Source organism: Tamandua tetradactyla, chromosome 2 (genome assembly GCF_023851605.1).
Source record: "Tamandua tetradactyla isolate mTamTet1 chromosome 2, mTamTet1.pri, whole genome shotgun sequence".
NCBI classification, from domain to species: domain Eukaryota; kingdom Metazoa; phylum Chordata; class Mammalia; order Pilosa; family Myrmecophagidae; genus Tamandua; species Tamandua tetradactyla.
The window spans coordinates 96,082,357-96,097,163 of NC_135328.1; the positions used below are offsets into that span (position 1 = coordinate 96,082,357).

Here is a 14,807-nt window from a genome sequence, read left to right on the forward strand (position 1 = left end):
AAAGAAACTGGTTTCCTTACATGTAAAATACTTTGAGGATTACCTGAACTGAGGTATGGAAAGTATCTAATATTATTTCGGATAGAGCTTTCCTGAGTAAATATTAGTTCCCTTACCTTTTAAATGAAAACTCAGTACTCACTGGTGTCACTCTAAGATCAGAGATTTCTGAAAATGAAAAAAAGTTTGCCCAAAACTAAGGGCCATGTTTACATGACAGACATGAAAAATCTGGACAGCCCAGTTTGACCAAATAGGGTGTAAATGAATCCACCTGTGGCAGGTCTAAATACCTGCGGACGTATAAGGCCCAGTGTAAGGAACTTACGGTAAATCAGAGCAGAGGAAATGGGAGGCCCTGTGTTTGCTGCCTCAGTCTTTTTTTTTTTTTCCATATTCATCACCATGATCATTTCTTAGAACATTTGCATCAATTCAGAAAAAGAAATAAAAAGACAACAGAAAAAGATTCATACATACCATACCCCTACCCCTCCCTTTCACTGATCACTAGCATTTCAATCTAAACTTATTTTAACATTTGTTCCCCCTATTATTTATTTTTATTCCATATGTTCTACTCGTCTGTTGACAAGGTAGATAAAAGGAGCGGCAGACACAAGGTTTTCACAAGCACACAGTCACGTTGTGAAAGCTGTATTATTATACAATCATCTTCAAGAAACATTGTTGCCTCAGTTTTAATTTCCATGCAAAGAGTGAACTCCTGAGCGCTCCCATGATGCACTTTGATCCTGGAGTTCCAGCTTTAGCTATTTGCAAATAAACTTATACCCACCAAGTTTGTAACAGATAAAGAGAGAGAAGTATAGATATCCCAGCATCTTTTTTGATGGTAAGTTAGCATTTCCAGAAGAACTGACTTTCTTTGGCCCTTAGAATTTAACAAAAATTTAAAGCATCAAAGGAGGGGGACACCTGAGAGGTAGGAACCTAGGAAAATAAAATCTAGTGAACTCTCCATTCACTACTGACAGTTCTCAATCAAGGGTTACACCCAAGCAAGTAGGGAAATCTAAATGTCCAACCACGCTGAGTATTCATGACAAGAGGAATCAGGTATTTCTACCCCCTAGATACCCAGTTGAGCCCACTGCCTGCTGCATAACAGTAAAGCAATAAAGGTTTGTGGAACAAATACTGAATTCAAAATGGTAAAAAGGAAAGCCACAGATGTCTCACAGGAACACGAATTCTGCCTGAGCTTAAACTAACTAATGGCCAAACGTTGGAATGTGGCGTGTAGGGAACAATAGATATGATGTAGGAATATATATATATATATATAAATACCTGCAGACTTAGAATTAATACACTCTGTGCTGGGAACTCCCAACCCTATTTAAGGTGACAGAATCCCAACAATAATTCTACTTCAGCTCATTCACTGAGCATGGCGGCTGGGCATCCGCAGTAGGTCCACTGCTGGGGGCCTTCCAAAGGTTTGAAACCACCAGTTTGCTCTTTCAGTGGGTCTCCTCAACTGCACCCACCGACCCATGTCAGGAGCTCCTGGGCAGCTCTCAAATGTAGAGAGGTCTGCGAAGCACCTGGACCTGCTAAATCAGAAAACTGGGGCATAAGTTGGTGGTGGTAGGGAAGGGAGAGCGTGAGTATATATTTTTGCAAAGCTCCCTCATAATTTTAATATACCCCCAACCCTTACTTCCTGCCCCAAACAAGTACTGTAAACATTTTCTACTCAATCTTGACAATTCAGGAACCTAGTTTGTTTCACTCTTCACATTTCTACAGTTGAGGAAACTGAGGTTCAGTGAGGCGCTGTGGTTAAGTCGATGTGAATTCATGTGCATCCGTGAGCACTGCTGTTTTCTTTTTACTATTGTGAATTCAACATTTGTTCCAATATGCATAAAATCCTGACTACACAATTCCATGTCTTTTACTCCTTTTTACATATCAAATATGCCATATTTGTTACAATACGAATCAAATCCTGACTACATCATTCCACCCAACATCTTTCAGGCAGACATATTATCTCCCAGAATAATTTAGGAAACTGGTGACACTGGGTATCCAATCTCTATCTTTTTTTTTTTTTTTTTTTAACTCATCCAAGTGCTCCTTTGAAAGAATGACTTTAAATGTACCTGGTTAATAGAACTCAGAGTAGTAGATGTGCAATAGAATATTTTTTGTTGATGATATTTAAGCATAACACTCAGAATAAAAAGTATTATTATATACTAATTAATTGACCTTGGAGAAATTACACAACCTTACCGATCCTCAGTCTCAACTTAAAAACATAAATAGTTTTATTAACTGTCTCACAGGGTTGTTGCGAAAACTGAACGAAACAACGCTTGGAAAGGTTTGGCACAGAGTAAGGATCCAACAAATGTTACCTGTTATTGTTGCTAATGTTATTATTTTGGAGCATTTTAAATATACCCTTCACTCAGTATACTCTGCTCATTGGCAAATTCCAGGAGACAGGATGGGATTCAAACTAAGCAGAAACAGACTGTTTTACCCAAAACTTGAGCTCTTCGAAGGTACAAGTGAGACACCTCAACATCTTTACTCCAAGAGAGACAAGAAAATAGAGACAAATAACCAGCTGGACAGGTTCCCACTTGGAGAAATGGCCCACGCGTTGAGAAACGTGCTCTGCCACATAAACGTGAATGAGGAAACTGATCCCCTCTCTCAGCCCCGCTGCGGAAGGGGGGCCTCGGCCCTGAAGCCAGGGAAATGCAGACCTGATGAGGATTCCAGTCGCTGTCGAAGATGACCACGGTGTCAGCGGCCTGGAGATTGAGGCCCAGCCCCCCCGCTCTCGTACTCAGCAAGAAAATGAAATACTGGGACCCGGGTTCGTTGAATTTCTTCAGCAAAGCGGCCCGATCTTCAGACTTGGTAGTGCCTGAGGGGACGAGGAAAATAAATCTGCCAATTAATTCCTGTCTGAAAATGGCAAAGAACTAGACAAAACGGTCTCCTCTTAACACCGGTGAGGTAATTCCCCAAGGTTTTTGTACTTCTGAAAGGAACTCTGAACATTCTGCAATTTAAAAAAAAGAGCGTGCGATAGAAAGAAACTTCTCAAATCAAAAAAGGAGCAGACACTTTGTCCACCAACTATGCTCCCAAAATGCTGAAAGAGTTCAACATTTCTGGCTGGGCCTCTCTGCAACTTAACACATTCCATAGCAAAACTACTCTAACCTGAAACTTAATGAAAACACTTTCTGGATTTATTTCTGCGCTTTAGAACACTGAATAATTTTTAAACCCACCCAAGTGGTTTAAAAATCACCTAAAATGATGATCATAACAGCTTAAAGCAACGGTGCTGACAAGCTTTATAGTGGCGACTTATTTATACCAAGAGAATGGAAAGAAAACAAAAGTTGATTTCTACTGTCCCACCATGTAGATTGCTACTGAATATGGTCTGGCTGGTAAAAACATAAAATGTCAGTGGAATATTTTTATCCTTGTTAGCAAGACTTGAAGTCACCATAATCCAAAAAAATGTAAGAAATCTCTTAGTCCACTCCTCATGTTAACATTGTGCTCTGCTGGGTTCAGAGGATGCTACACCACAGCCAGTGAGACAGAGCAGCACTCTAAGCATCTGCTGTCCGCCCAGCCCGAGGAGCTTGAAGGAGGGTCCCAAGGAAGCAAAGAGCACTGCCACCCAGCATGCAGCCCTCACCTTCAGGATACAAAGGTACCCAACCTCACATTCGGAACTGGCTGCTCAATCACATACCAGGTTCTTACCCCACCATTTCACAAAATGCATTGAGAAGAGGGGGAAAAAATCCACCCATATTCTATCTGAACATCTCTCACCAGGCAAATGTTGATGTTGAGTTTTGTAAAAGGCTTTCGGCTGTTGGGAAACATGTACGAATGATACATGATAGTCCCTCACTGCCTGCTATACAAATATTGTTTCTACATGTTGTTCTTTTTAAGGATAAAAATATACCAGCAATTTATTTCAGAGGATTAAAACATTTGAGGGACTATAGCTCATGGTATCAAGTTACTATGGGAGTCAAGTTTCCAAACATGGTGGGATCTGGTTTTCGCATTTAGTAAAAATAACAAGTACACTCCTGAGGAGGGGAAGGAAAAATCAATTCCCTGCTGACAGCAAACAAGGATTAGGAACAAGGGGCCTTGTGGATGCTCCTCATTTGATGAAGCAATGTTCTTTAGAGCTCAGTTTACTTTCTAAATAGATTTCAAGTAGAGTGAACTTCAAATCCTGTAACAATGAAGTGTAAGAATTTATACTTTTGGGGATGGGTTTTAAATATGTTTTGCTGAGGAGAGTTTCAAACATGTGGGTCTTGTTTTCTATTTTCAGAACTAACTTCCCCAAATCCTGGTGAATTATTTGTTCAAGTTGCAAATGAAGACATGTTCTGTTTCGGCACAAAACCTTTCCTCTACGTCATCCTTATAGCTGGAATAATTTTTTTTTAAACTACTCATCTAGTTTAATAATTTGCCATTTACCCTCTGCCTTAAATTGAATAAAAAGCCATCAAAATCAATGGATATTTCTAATGTGAGGGAAGAAGGGGTTTCCAGAGATAATGTCATCTGTTTTCTGAAATCAGGGTATAAACACTGTGCATCTATGCAAATGTGAGGGTGGGAGTTCAAGGTTTGATCAACTGAAAAATAATCAATTAAGGATCACATGGAATAAGATACAAATAAAACCATTCATTTGTAATGGGCTGAAATAACCCTAAATATAAATTAAAGCACTGAAAACCAAAAGGCATATCAACACCTTGGTGTATACTAAAGCTGTATGAGTAGCTGGGAGCATGACAAATCATAAAACCAGAAAAAAAATAAGATTAAACCTCTCTTCATGAAAAGCTATGGCATTTCTTAACACAAGGCTCAGAATTTGCTGGACTACGTTCCCATTATTCAAAGATTCACCAGTCAAGATCTTTGTTTATCTTCAACAATTTGCTCAGGGAGATTCAAACTACCATGTGAGGGTTTTAAAAAGGCAAACGCCCTGCAGATGGCCCAGTATTTAACATGCTAGTACAGATATCGGATTCACGTTCTTTCAGACTTTGATGTCAAACACAATCAATTATAAGGATATAATTGTGTTGTAAATTACAGAATTTGCCAGAAGGAACACGCAGCTAGGCTTTCATGATCACTGATTTTAACTTAGTTTCAGCTGCTTGTGGAAAATTTGTCTGCTGGGATGAAACATCATCACTGTTCTCCCTCAAAAACCATTTCCAGTGAAAACAAAAACTGCAATGCAATAGTAGAGAAAATATTTGTGTAACCATAATCTTTGCAGAAAAAAAAAATTGTCGAGTGATTTTTCATCAAATCAAAATCTAAGACATCAAACTCAGCAAAGAAAACCTGAAGTCGCTTTTGGGTCTGTAACACTGACGGAACATGCTTACTCTCCTGTCTCCTCCAACCTAAGGTAAATGGGGTGTGGCACCAGGAACAGTGAGTATCTCATTCATCTTGTATTTCAAGGGCCTGGTCATTTTCAATTAATCAATTTAAAAAACGTTAAGTGGTTAAGCTCAAAATCACTCCTAAAATGCTGTCATTAGAGAAGCAAAGCAGTTTGTATTTTAAGGGATGGGGCATATCTCACTGGATCTGCTTAAAGAGAGTGAATTTGGAATCAGAGATCCAAGTTAGAACCTGGTTTCACCAGTTACTTAACATGTAACTTTTGACAAGTTAACTAATCTCTCTAAACCTTTGTTTTCTCATCTGTTAAATGGGGATGATACTAGCACTTTGCTAAACAGAGACAATGGTACCTAGCTTTTTGAGAAAATAAAATTAATAATGCACATGAGTGCTTTGCCTCATGTCTTGCACATAGTAAGCACTGCACAAACACTAGGGGCTACCACTGTTATGATCAATAGCAAAGACAGCAACCATTCGACTGTATAAGAGAATCTCTCAGGCCGGTAAGAAAACATGTAAGAGATTTATTGCAAGGAAATCGCTTCTAGCCAATTTTGTAGATTCAAATATTCCAAAGGCTGTTGTCCTCAGAGAGCTGAGATTCAAAACCAAGTGCTCACTGGCTGCTCTCACACTCTGGTGGGATCCTCAGTCGGAAGCCCCAGAAGCTTCTTTTTCACTAGGCTTCTAGACTTCTTGCCTAGAGCTACCTGGGTTTTGGAGAACCAGGTGGCTCAGGTGGGACAGTGGGAAGAGAAGGCCTTGTCTCTTGGCCTTGTCCACACAGCAGCTATCGTTCACCCTGCAACATCCCTGCTCTTGGCAGCGAGTTGGGCTGGGGACAGGTGGGAACAGAGTTCCAGAGTGGAGATGCTGAAGGAGACAGCTTCTTGAGCTAAGCCATCTGGCTTCTACTTCCCCTGTTGGCTGATCCAGCTCACTAGCTTTTGGTTGCAGCTTCCTAAGCCACAGCTGGGGGCTCTGAACAGACCAGCACCCTCCACCTTGGCTTTTGGAGCTCCAGGGACTCTTCAGCACTAGATTCCCCTCCTCCTCAGTGTGTGTGAGTTTGCACCACAATTAACAAATTGGGAATGAGTTTGGGGTATTGATGCAAGTCTGGCGGTTGTATCTTTTGAGGGGACGCGGGTGGAAGTGATACAAGAGAGTGGTTACTGTTAATATTATCTTGTTATATCTACAAAAATCAAAACCAAGCGCTACACAGTAATAAACCATACTTATGTATAACACCTGTGGGGGGCTGTAAATCCAGGGGAAAATATATCTGCAGCACCTCACCTAAGCAGCAGTTAAAGGAGGGTGTGTCTTTCAAATGAAGAGCACTGAAGGAGAGGCAAACTTTCCCCTTACCAGAATTTTTTTTGAGAAGATGACTTGCCAGAAAAGACAAACTGGATGCTTTAACAATGTCTATGAATTAAAAATTAACATTCAGTTAACCATTCATCTGTTTTCAGTTACTTTGGAGGGGAGAGGTAAAAAAAGTTTAAAATAATCAAGTCTGTCAGATGGTGTAATAAATGAAAAAAAAATTAATATCCTAAGAGGTAATAATAAAGAGAAGTCATCTAAAAATCGAGCAAAGGAATGTACGGCAAGCCTGAGCTTGGTATAACCATTTTATTATTATTTATGAGTATGATAAACCTTGCCTAAAAAGGGCTTCAAAAATTATTTAACTTATCAAAAATTTTGAGAAAATAATGGCTATTTGGATCACATGAAACTTCTGACATATAGAAAAACTTTCCCAAGTGTTTTACTATAACTGTAGACAGGTCTTTATAGAGAAATAAAAAGAAAGACTTCTCTGTTTCAGTTTGCTAAAGCTGCCAGAATACAACCCAGCAGAGATGGATCAACTTTTAATAAGGGAATTTATTTAGGTAAAAATTTATAGTTCTTCAGAGGGAAGGCTGCTAGTTTCCCTCTGAGGTTCTCTGTTACACAGGAAGGCATAGGTTGACATCTGCTGGCCTTCCCTCCTGGCTTCTGAGTTCCAAAGACTTTTCCCAGGCGATTCCTTTCTACATCTCCAAATGTCTGGGCTGCGCTGCGAGTGCTGAGATGAGGTATGCTGAGCTCTCATCTGACCTCTCTCTCTCTTATGTCTCTAGCTAATTAAATTAAGGTAGTTTATTGTTGAAGGCACGCCCCTTCGCCAACCACAAATGTAATCAATCATAGATGAATTTCACATACTGATGATTGAAGTCCACAGAAATAAAACAACAGGGCATCAACCCCGGCCAAGTTGACACCTGAACCTAACTACCGCATTACCCTTTATACTTAATATCAAAAGGGGACAAATGTTAGATTGAAAGTAAACAAAACCTTAAAGAAACACAAACTTTAAAATCCGCATTTTACAATAACTTTAACACTGCAGTAGATAAAGACTGGTGTCAGTAGTACTGTATTGTTTTGTACCCGGAGATTAAACGGCATCCTGGGCTGTCAATCAGTTACTAGTCCTATTTATAACTCTTTGAGTGCCTCATCCTCTGTCATAGTATGCAAATTTTGACATGCTTAATTTTTAAAATGTTATGCAATAATCATATTGTAAATCATAAAGTAATTTAGGGAGTTTCCTGAAATTCATATTTTGTTCCATTCATATTTTCTTATTAATTTTTAGGACATGGTATTTAAATTTAATTCTTAAAGTTAGGCAGACATTTTACATAGTTGGCAAAATCCAGCAACCACCGATGCCATACCAATGTAACATGTAGAATACATACTCTGGATCCATGTATGTGGGGTCAGTATGTGGGGCATGCAGCCATGCAAATGGTTTTAGCTCAGTTTAAGCTTAAGGATATTAAAAAGTAGCTATCTAGAATAACTGCAACCCACCCTACTTAGTTAATTCCTCAACAGTTTTACCCCTCCTTTTTGGCTGACACTGGCTCTAAGTGCCCATTATCCCTTCATCTTCAATGTCCTGGCTTCTTCTGAGCTCGATTTCTCTTCATACTTACCATCCAGGCGCAGGTAAAGGAAGTTCCGAAAAGCGAAGTAGTCCTCCATAATGGTCATGAGCGACGTCATCTGGCAGAAAAGCAGCACGCGGTGATTAGTCGCTCTCAGTTTGGGCAGGATACGATCAAGCAGCTCAAACTTTCCCGAGGCACGGTACAGCTCAGCCCTGAGCCCAGAAAAGCAAAACAAGCAGACAGTATTACTGCTGTCTTCTCAAAAGACCTGGTATCGCTGTGCTTTTCCACAGATTGCCTTATGCATACTAAACATTTAATAAGGAACTCTGGAACGAATGGAAATCAACTCCAAAGCAATGAGAGTACTTAACGGACAAAAGTAAATATATTCATACAAAATGCATAAAGAGTGCATTATACAGGTTCTAGAAAGAAGAGGAGGAAATGCTTTCACGTTCTTAGTAACTTAAATGTTCCCCGTCTCTCTCTTCACATGCATGCACATAGATACACACTCATGTAAATGTATTTCTTAAATCCCTACTTCTTAAGTGTGTAAGATTATTAGTTTAGGGTACTTAAGAGTCATGCAAATACTGACCACCTATATGCCAAGCACAATGCTAGCTAGGCATGTGTATTGTAATGTGCAAAACAGACAGAATTCTTGCCTTTTGACTGTAGCGTCACAAGTTGGGTCAAGTGATATAAAGAAAAATAGGAAGCTGCTTTGAGAGAATATAACAGGTGATAGCTTTAGATTAGAGCAGAGTTTGGGAAACGTTGGCCTAGGGGCAAATCTGGTCCACCACCTGCTTTTGTAAATAAAGCTTTATTGGAACACAGCCATCCATGTTCACTCATTTTCGTTTTGTCTATAACACCTCTCACTCTATAACAGCAGGACTGAGTCAATGTGTCAAAGACTTTATGGCTTCTAAGCCAGTATTCTTTACTGGGCCCTTTATGGAGCAAATTTTCCAACTCCTGGTTTAGAGGGTAAGGAGTAACCTCCCTGAAGAAATAACATTTTAGCTAAAACCTGAAATAATGAAGAAAAAATAGCCAGATAAAAATAAGAGAACGGGGTGAGGAGGAGGAACTTCTGGGAGGCAAAGAGCATGTGCAAAGGCCCTGTGGAGTAAAAGAGCCTGGTGGATCTCAGCTTGGGTCCTATGGTCACTACTACGGTCCTCTGTCTTAAAGTACAATGGAAAGCCTCTGATGGGCTTTAAACCAAAGAATGATGAGATTAGGCTCATCTTTTAAACAAGACACTGTATGCAAATGGACTGGGGAGGGGACAAAGGCACTGGCTTCCTATAGCAGCACAAGTCAAAAACATGATGGTGGTTTGTACACAGAGATGGAGAAAAGTGGACGACAAATTGAAGTCGGGCCCTTTTCTTCCACAATAAACCCAATTTCTTTTTTTTTTTCAACAGGGATGTGTTAAAATAATAAAACCTAATTTTAGGGTTGATTTTGCTTGGCAACTCACCAAGGCACATTAAAATATATCACCTGGTAGTCTGTTTTACCACAAGGTCTATGTTATTTCTAACAGACACATTTTCAAATGAATGCTCTCCTGGGGTCTATCCCCTGCTCTGAGAACCATCTTCCAATCACGTGGGGCCATGTTTTACCTCCACAACCCTAGCCAAGCTATGGGACCAGGAATAACCACAGGATCTAAGCTGAGGCAATCCAGTTCTCTCTCTTGAGACTCTGACACTGAAGGTTCAGAGGTGCTACTGCATTATTCAGCACAAGTAAGTTCTGTGAGGTCACTAAACTGACCCCTTGACCACCTAAGGAAAGAGCCAAGGAGAACTTGGGAGGGCTTAGTGACACTGGTTCTGGATGGGTTCGGTTCCTGGTTCCTAGCCCAGTAACACTTTCTACTCTTGGGATCCAAGAGCCTCTCTCTCTCTCTCTCTCTCTCTCTCTATATATATATATATATATATATATATATATACACACACACACACTAATAAATTTTCCGTCATGCAAACCAAGTTTCAAAAACTTTGTTGACACAAGGTTCAATTTTATTCTTTTGGCAAGGCTGAATTCTCTTCCATGTCCACTGCTAAAGAAAAACATCTCTCATACAGACCATGCTGCAACAAGTTAGTGTAAAATTAGGCACATTTATGGAAGATAAGACATTTCCTCTCATGCACGTTAATGTTAAATATCTATGTGAAATGTAATAAGATAAGTTCTCTTTGAGCCCAGGTTACACTATGGTTATAAGTAAAATCCCTTTGAAGCTTCAACAACACTTTTTCAATACCAGGATACTGTGAAAGGAGACCTGTGTCCTTTTAATAGCTACTTGCTCGAGGCAAGTAATAATTTATGCCAGCAAGGTAAAAGAGAATGTTGATAGCATTTCGTTTAACAATTTCTGCACCTCCACTGAGGAGACAGGAGATCTTTAAGGTAACTGGCTGCAGGTTTTTGCAAGATAAGAAACACTGCAGAGAGGAGTTTAAGTAGGACCAATAACACTATGTGGGGGAAAAAGAATTTTAAGATATACCCATTGATGACGCCATTCGAATAGCCCAGGTGTTCAGCAAAGGATTCCTTTAAAAAAAGAGAAGAGAAAATAAAATGATAAAGATAATTATTAGCTCAATGATTATTCTTTTTCATGTGAGGTCACCCTATCTTTACCAGAATACAGTTAGAACAAACGAAATAATAAATGAACAAGCAAATCGTTGTTACAGTACGAACTGAAAACTCAATGTCTTTGACTATAGGCTTTCGTTCTGCCAGAAATGTGCCCTGTGAGTTGCTTAGGCGCTGCTAGATCCTCATACTTGGGGGATGGCTTCTCGGTTCACTTAAGTGATTCTGAGCATTACAGCCCCAGGCCTGGGCCAGGCAGGTGCTGGGGGCTCCACAGACCCCCCCAGCGCATACCCTCAAGGAGTTTAGAGCCAAGATGGAGGAAGAGCTTAACACAAGCAATGAGAGGTCTGAATTAACAGGTAAACATTAATGAATATATTGTGCGAATGCTTTACATGAAAAGAAATGATTATAATATATTGCAATTCTTACTCAAGTTACAGCCTAACATCGCTTCCCCTAGGCGCTTTTCTCTACTATTGATAAGACCTTAAGTGTACACCACCCCCTGGGTGTCTGCTTCCACTGTTAAAACACAGAACGTGGTCACAGAGTACTCTCCCCACCAGGTCTGAGGAAGAAATATGTATTACTGTTCTCTCTGTGATTTCTCCATTCTTTCTTTACCGAAAGGGAGACAACCTGTGGCAAAGGAGAGCGTGCCACAGCTTCTCACTTTATGCCAGCTCTCTCCCTTTTCTGCTTCCCCCTCTTTCCCTGCTAACCACTGTTGTTTCCTCCAAGGGACAGGATTTCCCTTTGGGCTCAACTCTCACAAATGCTCATCACTTATGGTAGGCTCTGACACCTCGGGACACTGGCCCAACCCACAGAATTAACACCCAGGGACTGCTCCAAAGGCTTCTCTCTCTGTGAGTGGCGGTTCTGAGGACTTTAGGTTCCATCGCCATTGGTAAGGAGGACTTTGAAAACCTACAAGAGGGTATGCGTCAGTGGACCCTGAAAAGATTAGATTGTAGCCTCATTTTTTTTTATTTAAAAAAAAATTTAACAACAAAAGAACAAAAACATTCTTAACATACGATCATTCCGTTCTACATATATGATCAGTAATTCACAGTATCATCACATGGTTGCATATTCATCATCATAATCATTTCTTAAAATATTTGCATGAATTCAGAAAAAGAAATAAAAAGACAACAGAAAAAGAAAGAAAACGAAAACAGAAAAAATAAAAGACTATACATGCCATACCCCTTACCCCTCCCTTTCATTGATCACTAGTGTTTCAATCTAAATTTATTTTAACATTTGTTCCCCCTATTATTTATTTTTATTCCATATGTTCTACTCATCTGTTGACGAGGTAGATAAAAGCAGCATCAGACACAAGATTTTCACAATCACACAGTCACATTGTGAAAGCTATACCATTATTCAATCACCATCAAGAAGCATGGTGTAGCCTCATTTTTAAAGTACTGTTTTTATTTTTCTAGTTCGAAGGTTCCCCAAGGAAACAGTAAGTTGAATTTAGAGACTGGACTTGTGGCATGAATGAGTACAAAGGGTTTTGTGGCAAACAAAACAAAAGGCAAAGGCAAAATTCCCACACCCCACACCATTGCTTATCCATAATACTTAATAGATTTGCCAGTGACTGTGGAATTCTCATTTCTAGAAATATGATCCCAAAAGTTTTTCTATTTTTTTTAATGTAAAAAAAAACTTGCAAATCAAAGCCTGCCTTTCTACTGACCGCTACTTAAAATATATGTATGCAGGTGCTGGGGTGGGGGTGGGGGTTGTTACTTAAACTCTTTCCCATCCCCTCCCCCTCCGTCCAGGCCCCGTGTTCCAGCCTGAGGTTTGGGATAAAAGGCACCATCTCCTTTCCTTCCCGACATGGCTAGTGTATTTCAAAGGCTAATTTTCTTATGATGACCAAAATGAAGTAAGATTGACACTTATCCTTCATGATTTCTAAGTGACCCAAGCCTTCTGTATATCAGAGTAAATGTCTTCAAAATTGTTTTTAGGAGAAAATGGGATGGTAGGTGATGGGATAACCTGACATGACCCCACTCTATCATTTTTATCATCAGATACTTTTTCCCACTCCCCCTTCTGCACAACGACCCAACATACACTTATTACGAATCCACTGACACCTGACACTTATTTAGCACATTGCCAAGTCACAGGAAGTTTTATCGGTCATTTTTTAAAAGGTCATCCTCCCACTGACCCTGTAGATGACAGGGTCCCGTTCACCCTCAAGCACGCTAAAGCTCGGAGAGCCTGAGTCACCTCAACACATGCACTCACCCCCCCCCCAACACACTGACCACCTTCCGACACATTCACCCCCGTTGCCTGTCGCAGTTACAAGGCGGCCTGGGATATGGGCTCCTAACTGTCCACCTGATTCTCCCACAATGTACCTAAAGAGCTGTGACTTGCTGGAATTTATTTTCTTCACCACTGCTGCTATAGTCATTTTATTTAGAACTAGTCCACAGATGCCCTTCCCTTTTAGACATGAGGGCAGCAGGAGTGTTGGGAATCTTCCTGTTCCCCCACATTGGAACTCTAGGAGGTGGGGGAGGGGTCAGTAAATTCTGCCACCTAACAAGTGCTGTTGCCAAAATAAGGGTAAGAAGGAATCTTTGAAGCCAGAAATATTTCACCTCATTTTTTATATTGTGATCATGAAGTTTTAATTTTCCAGAAGCCTGCTTTTTTTGTTTTGTTTTTTAATAAATCGCAGACACTGGAGACCTGCAGAGAATTTCCCCGTCTCCTGCTCACTTTGCAGTGGAAAGCAAGCATTACACTGACAAATAATTGCCAAAAGGACGGGGCGCGTCAGCAGCCACACTGAAAAACGGGGACTACAGTTGTGACCCCTTTTCATCTCTGCTGTAGTCAACTGCTCCCACTGTGGTGAAACATTGTCAATTTAGGAAACTTGTTCACATGTAGTGAACAGGGAAGAAAATGTCCTTTTTCCTAAAAATAGCTTTCTAGAGATTAGAGCATTAGGATAAAAGCACGAATTTACATCGTTGCGATACAGACTGGGAAGAACTCTAAATAACAGACTAAAGTCAGTGCCTTTCACAAAGAAAATATTTAAAGGATATCTCTGTCCTCAACAGTTATAAATACATTATTTTAATATTTCTGCACCATATCCCTCTGAGGAAGCTCGATGTATTTATCATTATCTTCAATTTCAGAGCTGCTACCATAACAAGGCAATTCACAGCACTTACCCAAACCCACATAATGAGACATCGCTTGGGATATTTTCCCACTACTTTAAACTCATGGTTATAAAATTTCAAATGCTCAAGTGCTAGGTGCCCATGTGAAACCATAACCAGAAAATTCCTGTTTGTTAATTCTGCGTGTCGAGCCATCGGATCATTCTGTTTCAACTTCCACACGCATGCTTTAACCCCATTTTTAAACAAGCATTAGCAGGCTCAGAGCGATCAAGGCCAAAGCAAAGGCATACAGACTTACCTCAATATGCTGAAACATATATGGGTGGTTGCAGATTTTTCTCAACTGCATGATAGTGTTCATAAGTGTCTTAGCTCCTCCTTTCCCCTAAGAAAGAGTGAGGAATAAAAAATAGAACAAATTATTAATTGATCAAATATTTCCAACTATTCAAAACTGGTTTCTACAGAGAAGACAAGGAGCATAAGGTCTTCTCAG

The 14,807-nt window shown here is 40.1% G+C and overlaps 1 protein-coding gene across 5 annotated transcripts in view; it reads right to left on the bottom strand.

Annotated features, from left to right (window-relative positions):
* Window positions 1-14,807, bottom strand: part of SMARCA2 (SWI/SNF related BAF chromatin remodeling complex subunit ATPase 2) — a 182,550-nt gene that overhangs the window by 89,484 nt on the left and 78,259 nt on the right. For all 5 annotated transcript variants that reach the window (XM_077148315.1, XM_077148318.1, XM_077148317.1 and 2 more), the window contains 4 exons: window positions 14,610-14,696; window positions 11,017-11,063; window positions 8,505-8,671; window positions 2,751-2,914 (listed from right to left, as the gene is read on the bottom strand). In XM_077148315.1, coding sequence (XP_077004430.1) covers window positions 2,751-2,914; window positions 8,505-8,671; window positions 11,017-11,063; window positions 14,610-14,696 — 465 coding nt within the window. The remainder of the gene's footprint in view (window positions 1-2,750; window positions 2,915-8,504; window positions 8,672-11,016; window positions 11,064-14,609; window positions 14,697-14,807) is intronic.